We start from the raw sequence: 15,183 nt of genomic DNA, 5'->3' as shown, positions 1-15,183 counted from the left end.
GTGGGGCTTGAACTCACAATCTGTGAGATCATGACCTCAGCCGAAGTCAGAGGCTTAACCAACTGAGGCACCCAGGTGCCTCACCCCTCTATTGAAACTACTCTTGCCAAACTCACCAGCTACCTCCTCATAGCTAAAGCTGATGGGCAGCTGTTGACCCTCAATTTCATCTATTGGTAGCATTTGAGGCCGTTAAACCACTTCTTCTAGAAAGATTCTCATGGCCCTCATGGCCCCCATTCCTGATTCTCCTCTAACAACTCTGGCTGTTCCTTCTCAGTCTCCACTGCAAGACTCCCATAAGTCTGCTTATCCCTGAAATGTAGGTGCTACTTAGAGTTCTTTCCTAGGCCCACTCTGTGTGGCTTCCATTGTGTAATTTCAGAGCTTCAGGCTCATATTTCAGAATGCCTATCTGAATCCTCACTTGGCCATCTTATAAGCTCTGCAAACTCGACATATTCAAACTTGAACTTTTCACTTTGGCCAGGGTTCCTTATCTCAGAGAACAGCACCCCACGGACTGAGCTGACAAGCCAGAAGGCTGTCATTCATCCTTGATTCTTCTTTCAACCTGCATACCAACCAGTCAATAATTCCTATTCATTCCAGCATTCATTCCAGCTGACATCAGGTCAGCACCATTCAGCATCAACTCATATCACTGCCACAGCTACCAACTTCCAGCCTCCAACCTACAATTCACTCTGTATTTAAAATGATCTTTCTAATGGTAAAATACGATGTCACTTTGCTGCTCAAAACCCTTTGGTGACATCTCATGTCTTCAACCTAAAGTCGAAACATGGCTCATAGAATCCTTCATGATGAGGACATTCTGACCATTTCTCCCCAGAATTTCTTTTCAGTTCCTTGGGCAAGCCAACTTCCCTCACATCCATGACTTAGAATGTGCCATGGCCTCTGCCTGGAACATTCTTTCCTCTTCACTAGCTAATTCCCATCATCCTCCCTCTGGATGTAGAATTACATGTGAATCAATAGCAACCTGTACTTGCCCTCACATAGCACATACCCTTCTCAAGTGTTATCCCATGTTCCCAAGTCTGCCTTTGCACACTAGACTAAGTTTTGTAGCATCTGTGACTATGTCTACCTTGTTCACGACTGTGTTTCCAGTCAAGGCCACTGCCAACATCCAAAGAAGCCTCTCATAAGGCTCCAACATCTATCATATGGGAACTCTGTATAGAAGTTTTCTCCCCTCTGCTGTCTGAACTCTTGGGAAACATCTTTTTGTTTAGTGGCCTAACCCAATTCTAAAATATCACTCACTCCTCTTTCACAAATATTTATTTTTCTCTAGATATTAACTCATACTTTTCTTCTCTATCCTTAGACACCATCAATGAAGCACTAATTTGGATCCCAGAAAATATTAGACCTAATCACACTAAAGTAAAAATCCATTAATCTCAATACTGTGAAGATTCAACTTTTTGGTTATAAGGAAAAAGAACTCTTAAACTAGATCTTAGGAAATCAAGGATGCATCTAGCACATTTTCCTCTTTTGAATTTAACAATTTTTACAAAAATAGAGCATTCTTCGCATTCAAATGTAAGACATGGTGAAATGCAGTTTTCCATTGCCTTACTTTACTTATTAGAGTAATAACAAAGTTAAATATGCTTTTTGATTTTTATCTCTGAAACAACCTTTTCCAAATAAATGAAGATTTATTACGTAGTTCTCTTTATTTGAGTTTTAACTGAGAACCATGTTTCACTTTGAATGGGTTACCAAACTGAGCCCCTGTGATTACTAATTAAGAGACAGTATCTTGCAGTATTTTCTTCCATATGTGGCTTTGGGCTTGTTGTTAGAAAGGCACAGGGGCACCTGGGTGGCTCAGTCGGTTAAGTGTCTGACTCTGGCTCAGGTCATGATCTCATGCTCCATGGGTTTGAGCCCCACGTCAGGCTCTGTGCTGACAGCTCAGAGCCTGGAACCTGCTTTGGATTCTGTGTCTCCCTCTCTCTCTGCCCCTCCCTCGATTGCACTCTCTCTCTCTCTCTCTCTCTCTCTCAAAAATAAATAAACATGAAAAAAAATTGAAAAAAAAAGAAAGAAAGGCACAGACCACTCTTCACTAGGACATTTTGCTTCATTGTGAGCTTGCTACTAAGTCAACTGTCTGCCGAGAACAAGATAAAACCTATCACCCCCTCCACTGACAGACTAACATGCAGAGTCAGAGTAACTGTAAGAAATGAATGTCTTCCAGAGCAGGTCCAGGTTCATGTTTTGCAAAACCTGGATGAAATTTGCAAAACACATTAGGAGAAACAAGAATGCAGATACACACTTTGTCAGCCTCAAGTGATTTTCTGAACTGCACATCTGACTTTCACAAGGAGGGGAAAGAATAAAAACAAAATGGCTGCCAAGAATGTTTTAACTGATTCCGACTGGAAGGGTGGCTACTGTCCAGTCGGGATGACTGGAATGACTGTCCAGAGCCTGCTCCTTGGCTCCTGACCCCAAACACTTCAATTGCATTTAATCCATTAGGCCACGCTCTGTCTTAAACTCATTCCGTAGAGATGATATGAATTATCAATATAGAATTAAAGACCGCATTTCACTACCAACACAGCTTTGAGCTTTTCCCCCAACATGCTCTCATACAATACTGCTAGGAGAATAAACTGGCAAAACCTTTGAAAGGCAATATGGTCTGATGTATCACTTTCCTTAAGAATATTTATATAATTTAAGTTAGCAACTGTACTAAGAAATAATCATAAATAGAGAAGCCCTGGGCACATAAGAATATTCACTGAAGGATAGAAAGGTTATTTACAACAGCAACACCAGAAACGAGGAAATGAACACGAGGGGAGTAATATTTTGTGCTTGCTTTCTACTACATATAATTTTTAGTATTTTACATTTGCGAACACATTTAATCTTCATAACAACCCTATGAAGCAGGGCCTTTCCTTTTTCCTTTTTTCAGATAAGAAAAGTGAGACAGATAACGATCTGCCCAAGCTGGTGCTGGAGCTGAGATAGGAAGGATAGGGTGTCAAAACAGTCCAGCTCTGGAGTCTGCCCTTCAAAGTACTATCACTTCTGTGCTTTCTCACATAGTCACTCCTCACATATTATGTAGTTAAGCATGTTTGTAATAACGTGGAGAAATGTTTATCATGTCTAGCTAGGAAAAGAAATGTAACCACAAATATGTAAATTAAAAAAGGAAAAGAGGGGCACACCTGGGTGGATCAGTCGGTTAATTGTCTGACTCTAGATATCGACTCCTGACTTCAGCTCAGGTCATGATCTCACAGTTCGTGAGATCAAGCCCTGCATCAAGCTCTGCACTGACAGTGCAGAACCTGCTTGGGATTCTCTCTCTCTCCCTCTCTCTTTACTCCTCCCCTGCTTGCTCTCTGTCTCTCAAAATAAATAAATAAATAAATAAATAAATAAATAAATAAACAAACAAACAAACAAACATTAAAAACCTTTAAGAAAAAGAAAAAAAAACCCACACCTCTATGGTTTGAATAAGATATTCAAGGTTTAGACACCAATATGGTATTAGTGATAATCTTTGGGTGGTGGAATTACAATTTTTTCCCTGTTATTTTGTATTTTTAAATTTTTTTTTTGACGTTTATTTATTTTTGAGACAGAGCATGAATGGGGGAGAGTCAGAGAGAGAGGGAGACACAGAATCTGAAACAGGCTTCAGGCTCTGAGCTGCCAGCACAGAGCCCGACGCGGGGCTCAAACTCACAGACCATGAGATCATGACCTGAGCCGAAGTCAGATGCTTAACGGACTGAGCCACCCAGGCGCCCCATTATTTTGTATTTTTTAAAGTAAGCATGTATTTTCTTTCAGATGGTAAAAATGATCACTTAGTCCTCTTTAAAGCTCTCATGTGCTTCCTACTCCCACTCACCTTTCCCTCTACCTGCTGACCTTGAACGACACAGGTTTGAACTGTGCAGGTCCATTTACATGTGGGTATTTTTTCATAAATACAGTACAATACAATAAATGTATCTTCCTTCTGATTTTTTTAAATGTTTATTTATTTTTGAGAGAGAAAGAGAGACAGAGAGGCTGTGAGCAGGGGAGGGGCAGAGAGAGAGGGAGGCACAGAATCTGAAGCAGGCTCCAGGCTCTGAGCTCTAAGCTGTTAGCACAGAGCCTGACATGGGGCTTGAACTCCTGAACCGTGAGATCATGACCTGAGCCAAAGTCAGATGCTTAACCAACTGAGCCACTCAGGTGCCCCTCCTTCTGATTTTGTTAATGATATTTTCTTTTCTCTAGCTTACTTTATGGAAAGAATATAGTATATAATACATATAACACAAAATATGTGTTGACTGTTTATGTTATTGGTAAGGCTTCTGGTCAACAGCAGGCTCTCAGTAGTTTAGTTTTTGGGTTGTCAAAAGTTATATGTAAATTCGACGGCACAGGATGGGGGTGGGGGTCAGTGCCCCTTGACCCCCATGTTTTCAAGGATCAATTGTATTTCCTTCCTCCTTGCTTCACTTCATACTTCCACTGTGAATTTTTTTTTCCTCCTGGGCCTCATTTCTCCCATCTCTTATTTCTTATCTTTTTTTCTTTCTTCTCCTTCTTATTCTTCTTCCTGTGTTACTCTCTCCTCCCTTCCCCATCCATCCCATAAGGCTCATGAGCAGAAGGAGGAAAAGTCCCCATAGCCCTAACTTCCTAATGGCCCTTTCCCTCTGTACCCTCCTGATGGGTATATGTAAGGGGAAGGGAGGTTGCAGGGTATTTTGTGATAAAAACCGATAATTTTTAACATTATGTTTTAGTTTTTCTAGTGGCTTCTAAAATTGCTGATATAAAATTCTTTGACGTGAAAATGTGAGGTCACTTGGCTAGTCACCGATTCTTGACCCCACTGGTTTCTCAGCATTCTCTGCTTTCTGCTCCTTTCTCTGCTGCTGGTGAATGATGGGCACCTTTTGGCATTTCTTCCCGGCAGCCTTGTGTTCCCTGTTCCTGCAACATTCTTGCTTTTTCTTCTTGCTCTTCCTTCTTCCAGGCCTGCACTTCTCTTTGGACCATGATGCTACCCTCAGTCAGTAGTCCTCAGGCCACGCTTTGGCTCCCGGAAATGCCTGGTTGGCTGGTTTTATTGACTCACTCCAAGGCCCCTTGCATTGTTAAAACCTGAATCTGACAGGAGTAGAAGCGGTAATATCGATGGCTTGAGGAGTGAAGAGTTCCCTCTGTTCTCCCAGGTCATCTGCCAGACCACTGGGATTCAAGTCAAGAACACCTGCTGACCAGGCTGGCTTAGAAGACTGAGTGGGTCAGGTAATTAGGGCCTGTCTAGATGATTCTTCCTCAGACTCTAGGCTCCTTTTAAGAGTTGGCTACAGATTTTAGTATGTGTGTTGCCGAAGCGAGCATAAGAGTTGGCTACCAATTGAGAAAAATGTTAGTCACCTAAAGTTTATTCCCAGTTAGCAGGTTTTGCTAACTTTCCAGTGCCAGTTTTCTTCTTAAATCTCGGTTCTCAAGTACCTTATAGTATTGGCAGTCTCAAAAATATAAGCACTTTTTGGGGCATCTGGGTGACCCAGTCAGTTAAGCAGCCAACACTTGATTTTGGCTCAGGTCATAATCTCAAGATTCATGAGTTCAAGCCCCACATTGGGGGCTTGAGATTCTCTCCCTCTCCCTCTCTTTCTGCCTCTCCCCCACTCATGCACTCTTTCTCTCCCTCTCTCTCCCTCCCACTCAAAAAAAACCCCACAAAACTTGAAAAAGTCTTCAGATTATACATATATATATGTGTGTGTGTGTGTATATATATATATATATACACATATATATCCTTCCTCAAAATGTGCTTGCCTGGCTCCATTCCTCATAATAATTTCCCACCCATCGTATTGCTAGAGCCTCATGACCAGCCTCACTGACCTAGGTCTCTCCTGTTCCTGCTTCCTGAAGGATGATTTCGATCATGCTCTTCTCAGATAAAAATGCTTTCAGGTTACCTTTATTACTGACCCAACAAACTCAAATGCTAAGTTTAGCATTCCCCTCACCACCCCCATAACAAGGAAAAAAAAATCACTTTTTCTGATTGTAAAAGTAACCTGTATTCATTGTAAGCAATCAAATAAGGTCAGGCAAGACATAAAGGTGTGAACAAGAAAGTGGCAATCCCTTGTAATTTTCCCTCCCAGAGAGAGAGGTGTCATTAATCAGTTTGTTTTGTTGAGCTTTCAAAATCCCACATGGCCCACTGGATTCACCATGGCTGTCCGTCCCCAGTGCCTCTGGTCAGGCCCCGTTCCTCAAGCCCCACAAGCTGACTCCTACTTCTGGGGCTTTGCTGGTGGTGTTCAGTCCTCTGTAATGGCCCCCATCTTCCCCTCCCCCCATCCACTTCATCCCTAGCTTTGAAAATCTTTTGAAAGCACAAGTTCTCCTTGCTGCATGGAGCCTTCCAAGCCTTACCAATGCACAGAGTATGTACTCTGTGCCACACGATTCAACCAGAAAACTGTCTCGTGCTGGTGCGACCCCATCTCTCCTAGATCATATACTGTCAGGGAACCAGGATCATACCTTATGCTTTCTGAAGCCTCATGATATGGTGGGCACTCACAAATGTCTGTCTAATAAATACTTATGAAAAAATAAATGGTTGAGTAGCTTCCTTCTAATTTAGTGAAATATCTTAATTCTTTGGAGACTACATTTAATTTTTTATAGGTTACAGACCTATAGGCTAGTGAAAATTTACATGGATATAGTGGAAATGCCTTTTAAGCTCCGTACTTCTATTTCCAGAATACCTATGACATTTGCGTGCCTATTAAGGCAGGGATTTTCCTTATGAGAACCCTTTGGTTCCAGCACAGAGTGGATGAGTTGCTGGGGCATCATTTACTTCTTGCTCACTAAACTGTCCCCCCTTCTGTAATCAGTCCATCAAGTTCACACAATCGTGGCACCGAGAATGATGATACGTCCATAAATCAGTGCTCAAACTGCTGGTTGTTGCTTAAGTGCCCAGGTGATGAATGTCCTTCTGCACCTTCTTAGTGCAGAATATTTTGATTGATTTAACAAAGGTTCCAATTCAGTCAAGGGCCATGAAACGCTCCATGGCGTTGAGGAACAACATCCCAGGACTCCAAGCAAGAGCCCATGTGAAAAAGAAACAGCGAAACATAAGCAGGGATGGAGGTAGGTTTGCTGCCCCCCCCAGCCAATGCCTATTTTTGGACTAAAAGATAATACATGTGGAAGTTGCAAATTGCCAACCAACAAGGGTTGCAGATTCGCACTCACCTCTCATCGCATTTAATCAGAATCACGCTGTCTGTTCCAATCCCCAGAGCTGCAGCTCCCTTCTTGAGAGAAAAATGACTCTAAAAAAAAAAAATTTATAATTAGTTGTGTGTAAATTCAAGATCCATTCCCTCAGCTGTTTTTTTTTCTCCTTTTATTTTTAATCTCCCTCAAAAAACCTCGCTTGCTGAGAGAAGATGGCATCCTTCCATTGAGGTTTGTTTTTTTAACCTGTGGTGAAAGGCACATAACATAGAATTTACCACCGTAACCATTTGTAAGTATACAGTTCAGCGGCCTTAGGTACATTTATGTAGCTGTGCAACCATCATAAACCATCCATCTCCGGAATTCTTTTCACCTTGCAAAAGTGAAATTCTGTACCCATTACACAATAATTCCTCATTCCTCCCTCCCTCAGCCCCTGGCAACCACCACTGTACTTTCTGTCTCTATGAATTTGACTACCTTTGGTGCCCCATGTAAGTGGAACCATATAGTATTTGTTAGTTTGTGACTGGCCTATTTCACTCAGCATAGTCGTCCTCAAGTTTCATCCATGTTGCAGCCTGTGCCAGAGTCTCCTTGTCTGTCCATTCATCCATCAGTGGATACTTGGGTTGCTTCCACCATTTGGCCATTGGGGATAATGGTGCTATGAACATGGATGTACAAATATCCCTTTGAGCCCTGCTTTTAATTCTTTTGGGTATAAACCCAGAAATGGAATTGCTGGGTCAATGGTAATTCTATTTTTGAGGAATTGCCATACTATTTTTCATAGCAGCTGCCCCATTTTACATCCCCACCAGCAGTTCCCAATGGTTCCAATTTCTCCCCAAACTTGCCGATAGTTGTTATTTTCTGTTTTTTGGTAATAGTCATTCAAATGGGGGGGGAGTGGTATCTCATTATAGGTTTCAATTTGTATTTCCTTAATGATTACTGATGTTGAATGTTTTGTGTGCTTATTGGCACACATTGTACATTGTCTTTAAAGAAATGCATATGCCAGTCTTTTGCCCATTTTTGAACAGGTTGTTTTGTGGTGGTTGTTGTTGAATTCATTTGAGTTTTTATTTCTTCTTTCTTTCTTTCTTTCTTTCTTTCTTTCTTTCTTTCTCTTTCTTCTTCTTTTTTTTTTAGAGAGAGAGAGAACATGGGCAAGCAGGGGAGGGGCAGAGGGAAAGAAGGAGAGACAGAATCCCAAGCAGGCTCCATACCTAGCACAGAGCCCAACATAGGGCTCGATATCATGACTATGAGATCACGACCTGAGCCAAAATCAAGTCAGACACTCAACCAACTGAGCCACCCAGGGGCCCCTCACTTGAGTTTCTGAGTGAAGATAATAAGACCCTGGAAATTATAAATGGACCTGCTACCCCAACAGACAATAATCCAAACCAATTCTACATATAAGGCATAAAAACAAGTCAACTGACTCCAGGAGCTATGTACAATATGGCTTCCAGGCTTATATTTTCCTACCAAGAGATTACACTCAGTGTCTCTCAAGTTCAGTGAAATTGTGGGCACTCAAGAGAAGAAGTTGGCCTTAAATCCAGCACTCTTTACCCCAGACTTGGCGCAAGAACTAGTTGCTGTGTAGGCGACCTCTCATCCTGAGGCAGGAGCAGGGAAAAGGCATCAGTCACTGGCTTGAGGAGGATAGTGTGCAGAAAAGGCCACACTGACAAGCCACTGCCAGATCTTTGTTTGTGCTTTTGGTTATTGATCGAGGGTAGGCTTCTGAATCTCAATGGCTGTAATCACAGGGCAATTTGGAAAACTGAGAGAGGCTAACCTAAGCCCAGCTGTATGGCATCTGCCCAGCAGCCTCTTACTATTAACTACACATCATTAAGCTGTCCGAAAGGAGAGCTGCTTCCTCAATTTACATCTCCAAAGGGTTGCTGACTGGAATTTTAAGTTAGAGTTTGGAGTGTACTCTCTCTGAATGCCCACTTTTGACTCATCTGAATTCTTATATATGCAGCATAGGAACTATTAACATATATATTTTTAGGGGGTGTGTCTAATAAGCAAGAAGAAATCACATTGATAACAGCAGCAAATAATGTAAACCAATAAATGAGGCCCTGGACAGAGGAGTTTAAAAGGCCCAGTGTACCCAAGGAGTAATGACAAAGGGCCATTAGCCTCATTTTACAATCAGAAAGACGAAGTAGACAGTCGTTACCAAGATACCTGGGAACTAGGAGAGAAAGCTTAACTGGGTTTATAAAGATGCATGACTCCCCCAACAACACAAAAAAGTGTTCTCTCTTGCATCGTTAGCAGATCCCCGGGTGACCCCCAGAAGAAAGAGCTCAGGGGGAAATGACACAGAACAGAGGGACCAGCTGCCGACTGAGCAAGCACAAACCACTCAAATGAAGTCCCTCAGTGAAGGAGCTCCTAAGCACTGTTAAAACCAAACACAAATGGTGGCCAGACTTGAAAATTTCCTGAGCAGACAAAATCAGTTTAGTCCTACAAGCAGAGCTTAATTTAGCTTATTTTGCATGACAAGTGAGGCTAATAACTCGGGTCACATCTTGCTTCTGCCTCTGAAAATCATAACAGAAACTTAAATTGTTCCCCCAAATTGATATGAGGTAACCACTAGGCAATGCTCTGTCATTTCAGAGAATTCTAATGCTGTTCCCAGTCACTGTGAAGAGTCAACAGTCACTGCTGCCACACTGTATACACTGCTTGTAACAATATACTCGGAGTCTCATACCCTGTTTTGGTTTGAGCGCTCTGGGTTTGCAAAGTCTCTTTTTGGCGTGTGCACAATAAACTTTCACTAATCACTACTACCTCAGTGAGTCCTTGGTTTTACTTTTGTTTTTGTTTTTGTTTTTTTTTTCCTAAACCTTTGATAGTACTAAACTGCCAAATGGCAAATTGGGGCTAAGTAAGAGATCTGGTGCACCTGGTCAATGAGAGGAAGTAGTCTTGTCTGTTTTTTAATGAGAAAGAATAGGGATTCTCAAATGAGGGGCAGTTACCTAGGATAATTGATCACTCTAGCAAATGCCACACACGTAAAGAAAAAACACATGCCCAAATAGAAGGCTTCAAGATAGGGAACGAAAAGGGATATGAGGCATGAAAAAGAAGATTAGGTACCGAACACTGAGCCTGTTTACATTTTCAGGAAAGAGAGCAGGGAAATCACTAGATGTTATCCACAAATAGCAAGGGACCATGGAGAGCAAGGAGCCAGAGGAAAAAAAAAGACACTACCTAATGAGGAAGAAACCGTGAAAACAGCTTAAATGGCACATCTCTGTGCTGGTGAGAACACATCGGGAGTCATTTTTAATCCTTGGCACCATGTTTAATGGACCTACTTGTTGATGAACCACAGCAGAGCAGCATGCTGGGAGCTGAGGAGCCCAGAAACCAGGTGTTTGAAGAGAGCTCAGAGGATGCTTGTTCATGGGCAGAGGGCAACCAGGACATGTGGCATGGGTGGCCCTCATATCTGAAGGGCTGTGTCAAGGTAAGAGGAAAGGGACAGATGGTTCTGGGTGGCTTCAGAAGGTAAAGCTGTGAACAAAAATCGAAAGCTACAAGGATTCGGATGTGTCCCCAAATCATCAAGACTCTTGTGATGATCAGTCATTCATCAACAGAATGGCTGGGGAATGAGTTAATGAATATCCCCCGTATCTCCTCCACCCTGATCTTGGAAAAATAATAGACTTGCTAGAATCTAGGGCTTATTTAGAACTATATCATATTTCTATTTGGGTAATAGATATTAAAACCCATCTGATTTTTATTTTTTTACAAAATGAAAATCCAAGATTGATGGGAGATTAACTTCTCTATCCTTTTTAAAAAAAATCACAAGTGATCTAGATACAGGCTACATGATTCAGCTGACATTTAAAATATGTGCAAATAGGGGGGCCTGGGTGGCTCAGTCAGTTAAGCGTCCAACTCTTGATTTCAGCTCAGGTCATGATCTTGGTGTTCATGAGATTGAGCCCACATAGGGCTCTGCACTGGGTGTGGAGCCTGCTTAAAATTCTCTGTCCCTCTGCCCCACCACTCCTGCTCATGTGCACTCATGCACACTCTCTCTCTCTCAAAACAAAATAAAATAAAATAAATAAAATATGTGCAAGTAACCATGGGGTTGTATAGTTATAAAATAATTGTAATTAAAAAAATAAGCTGGCTTTCTGGGCTTGGGTAGGATAAGATTATCCAGAGTAAGAATGCGTGGGGGTGAGAGCCCACAGGCTGGGGCAGGGGCATGAGCTCCATCATTCCATCTAGCCCTATGACTAGAGGGTACACATCAGCTCCTTCCTTCAGTAATGGGGACAATAAATCTTTTCTGTCTTTAGGGATGGTGGGAGAATAAGGTGAATAGGGAAAAGCTCTGAGACAAACCACTTCAGTCTCTTGACATGCTGGTTTCTCTCCCTCTATTACAATTTAGATAAGCAGCTTGGAAACCTGATTATAACTATGTCAAGCCATTGTTGGTCACATCCAAATTTTTAACGGAGACTCAGATTCAACTACTTAGTGGACCACGGGGCCTCAGGGAAAGCTTCTGCTAAGCTCACGGACACAAAGATTTTTAAAACGGCCCTCAGTCCCCTGCTACCTCCCCTATTTCATCACCTGCCTTGCCTCCTCTTGCTCTTTCTACTGCTAGCACTGGTCTTCTTAGTCTTCTGTGCGCTCACGAAGCTTGTTCTTGCCTCTCAGCCTTTGTACTTGCCATTCCATTTCTTGGGCAATCCTTCCCTCAGACATTTATATGGCTCCCTCCCTCATTCGATGTAGGTCTCTGCTATATATCACCTCCACAAAGACCTTTTATGAGCATCTTGTAAAACAGCCCACTACTGCCCCATTCTCTTGTCAGCATGTGGCATTAAAGCAAATATTTATTAGTTTACTATCTGTCCCCTACTAGAACACAGGTTACATGAGGGCAAGGACTTAGCTATAGTATATAGTTAACACGGATTTATCAAATTTGACCATATGCTTAGAGAACAAGTCCAGAAAAATGTCTACTATTTATTGACACAAATCTCTGGCCACAAATCCCAATATTGAGGTGTGGCTTTGGTGATTGGGGCCAGATGATGGTGGCCTAAATAGACCCCAACACCTCTAATCTAAAGCTCATTCTAAAAGCAAGTCCAGAGATCTTCCTGACATCCATCCCAAAGGGCCCAAGATGGGGTCCTTCCCAAGCAGGAAGCTGCTGTAGGCCCTGATAGCCAGATCAGCCATTTTGGGAAGAAGCAACTCAAAACTTCAAACAAGGAAAGAAAAAGGACACACTAGGTTGGAAATGTCAGTTCTTGACTCTTCTGACATTCTGTCAAAAGCTCTATCTTCTATCTCTAAGGTCTATTCATTGTCCTTGGACTTGAACCCCTTTGTGAGTGGAGTGAATGAAGCATGTTTGGAGGAACACCAAACAGAGGTGGATGGGGGGCCTTACATAGCAGGACCCCCAACAAATATGTCGTGAAGCCCAACGTACAAAAGAGGTGAAATCTGCTTCGTTGACCCCTCTGCATGTTTTGGACACCGCTCCCCGCTCAGCAATTATAGGAGCAACAGTCTTTCCCTTGTCCTCCTTTTTCTCCACACTCCTCCCATACACCTACTGGTTTGCCCCTATACATCCTGAGATTTGATGAAAATGATAGCCTTTTCTGCCTTAGACTGGGTCCTTGTCCTTGCTTCTACTCATCAAGTGGCCTTAAAAGAGCATCCTACTTTCTAAATCATCTGATTTACAAAGAAGCTTGTACTCTGTGAGACCACCTCATTGATTTCTAATTATAATGATTTGGAGGATAGGGGATCACCCAACCACATTCTCAGAGACTCCATGTGATTCTGATGTGATATGGATCTGCATACAAGGCACCTCCGGGAAGCTGGTACCTTATCACTTATAGTTCTACAGTGTAAAGTCACCCATTGTGAGCTTTTGCTCTAAGTAAGTGCTAAAAGAAAAGAATAATATGTATCGAGATTCAGTTGACATGAAAAGAGATCCAAGGATGACAGCTGGTGACAAATGTGAACATCAGCACTGAGCATGTATTCCCTTACAGTGATCACTCAGTGTGGTCTCTGGGGCACTGAGAAGTGTGACTATCCCCTCCGGACCCCTGTCCTTTCCTTCCCCCACAGTACAATATATGCTCCCTGAGAGCAGGCACTGGGTCTGTTCTGTTCACTGTTGCCTCCCCAGTACCTGAGGCATTGCCTGGCACATATTGCACTGAGTGAATGAAGGAAGGTATAAAGAAAACATCCCACTGCCCCATGGTGCCCTGTGCCTTGCTGACCCCTTCTTTTGTCTCCTATTGCAACGGAAATACCCCAGGAGAGGCACTTAGGTTTTACGAATCATTTACAGGGCTCTCAGGCTCTTTCTTGAGAGTAGGTTTTCATGGGATTGAGTAGAGGGAGAAAATGACACAGGGGTGATGATGGCCCTGAAATGAATAGGAAGTAGGAATGCAGAGGCTAAAGGTAAACTGGTTTTAGCTCACAGTTTCACTTCCTGAAGTTCTGTCAGGTGAAGCTTCTAATGGGAGCATTACATGGGAGCTGTCTGTTTCCAAGCTGCCTGGGTCACCTTTAGTTTTTTTTTTAAACATAAAGGACATCTATTTTTTGAATTGAGGCCTCTCCTATAGTGTTTTTATGTGAAAACCATTTTTCTAAACAATTATGAGAATCATCTCCCTCCCAAAGTGGGCTGAGGCCAAGAGGGGGCTCTGCAGAACACTGGTGACTAGTTGTAAAGAGTGGAGTGAGTTGTGCCCATTGCGTAAAAGATCCCAGTACCTGTAATCTGATTTGAAGAACAGTTTTCCTAAATGCAATTATGCTGTTCCACTGAAATTCTTTCTGGAAGAGCTTGTTGCACACAAGGAAATAAGAGAAATTTGGAATGAAGCTCACATTTTGGGCTTTCAAAGGATTCAGAGCTAGAGATATAAATTATTGAGCTAGAGTCTTAACTTCCCTCTAAACCTACTTTTAAGAAAGGACCTAAAACTCATCAGATTAATTTTTGCCAAGCTTTTCTATCACTGAAGATTTGGTGACAACGATGAGATTTCAGCAAAGGATGAATATTGAACCAGCCAATCTTTAAGATCCTTTCCAATTCTGAGATTTTGTGATTCCATATTGTGGAGGAAAATAATCTTAGAACTCTTTGCTTATGTGCTATCTCTTATTTCAATTATGTGGATATATTTACTTCTTCTAATGTTCTTCATAGCAATATTATTTGTTTAATTCAGCCCTGTTCAAAATTTCAAGAAAACAGTTGGATTTGGACAAACAAAAATTTAATAGCTTGCCCTCCTTATCAGCATGGGAAAATTCTAGTCTGGGTTGGCATCCAGAAAAGAGACGGGTAGCTCTGTGGGTCACAAAAGAGTGAGACAGTGTGGATCATTTAGAAAACAAAAGATGACCCTTCCCTTCCTCAATGTGTGATGTTTCTGGTTGGATGCTGGAAGACTTTCTTAATGTCATTTCTATCCCTATAGCTCTACACAGGTCCAAGTTTTAAACTCAGCGCTCAGACTAGAAGAAAAGTCAGTAACTGGCTCAATAGATTAGAAAATTATATTAGCACTAGAAGAACTAACATGGGGAAAACAGGATTTCAGAAAGGATGCTACCACGTGAATTTAGAGCAGCCAGCTAGAGTGGTGTAGAGATCACCCAACCCAGTATTTGAAAGACTGGTACTGGGATTATCAGGAAACTGATACTCTAGATCTGACTCTGTCATTGACTGGCTGTGAAACCCTGGGC

At 42.1% G+C, this 15,183-nt stretch overlaps 1 protein-coding gene across 1 annotated transcript in view; it reads right to left on the bottom strand.

The window, feature by feature from the left end:
- The window catches only part of GAD2 (glutamate decarboxylase 2), an 84,952-nt gene that overhangs the window by 52,458 nt on the left and 17,311 nt on the right, over positions 1-15,183 (bottom strand). The window contains exon 8 of the mRNA XM_042948376.1: positions 7,336-7,415. Within this exon, the coding sequence (XP_042804310.1) occupies positions 7,336-7,415 (80 nt within the window). The remainder of the gene's footprint in view (positions 1-7,335; positions 7,416-15,183) is intronic.

Source organism: Panthera leo, chromosome B4, assembly GCF_018350215.1.
Source record: "Panthera leo isolate Ple1 chromosome B4, P.leo_Ple1_pat1.1, whole genome shotgun sequence".
NCBI lineage: Eukaryota > Metazoa > Chordata > Mammalia > Carnivora > Felidae > Panthera > Panthera leo.
This window is presented reverse-complemented; position numbering and strand designations above follow the sequence as displayed.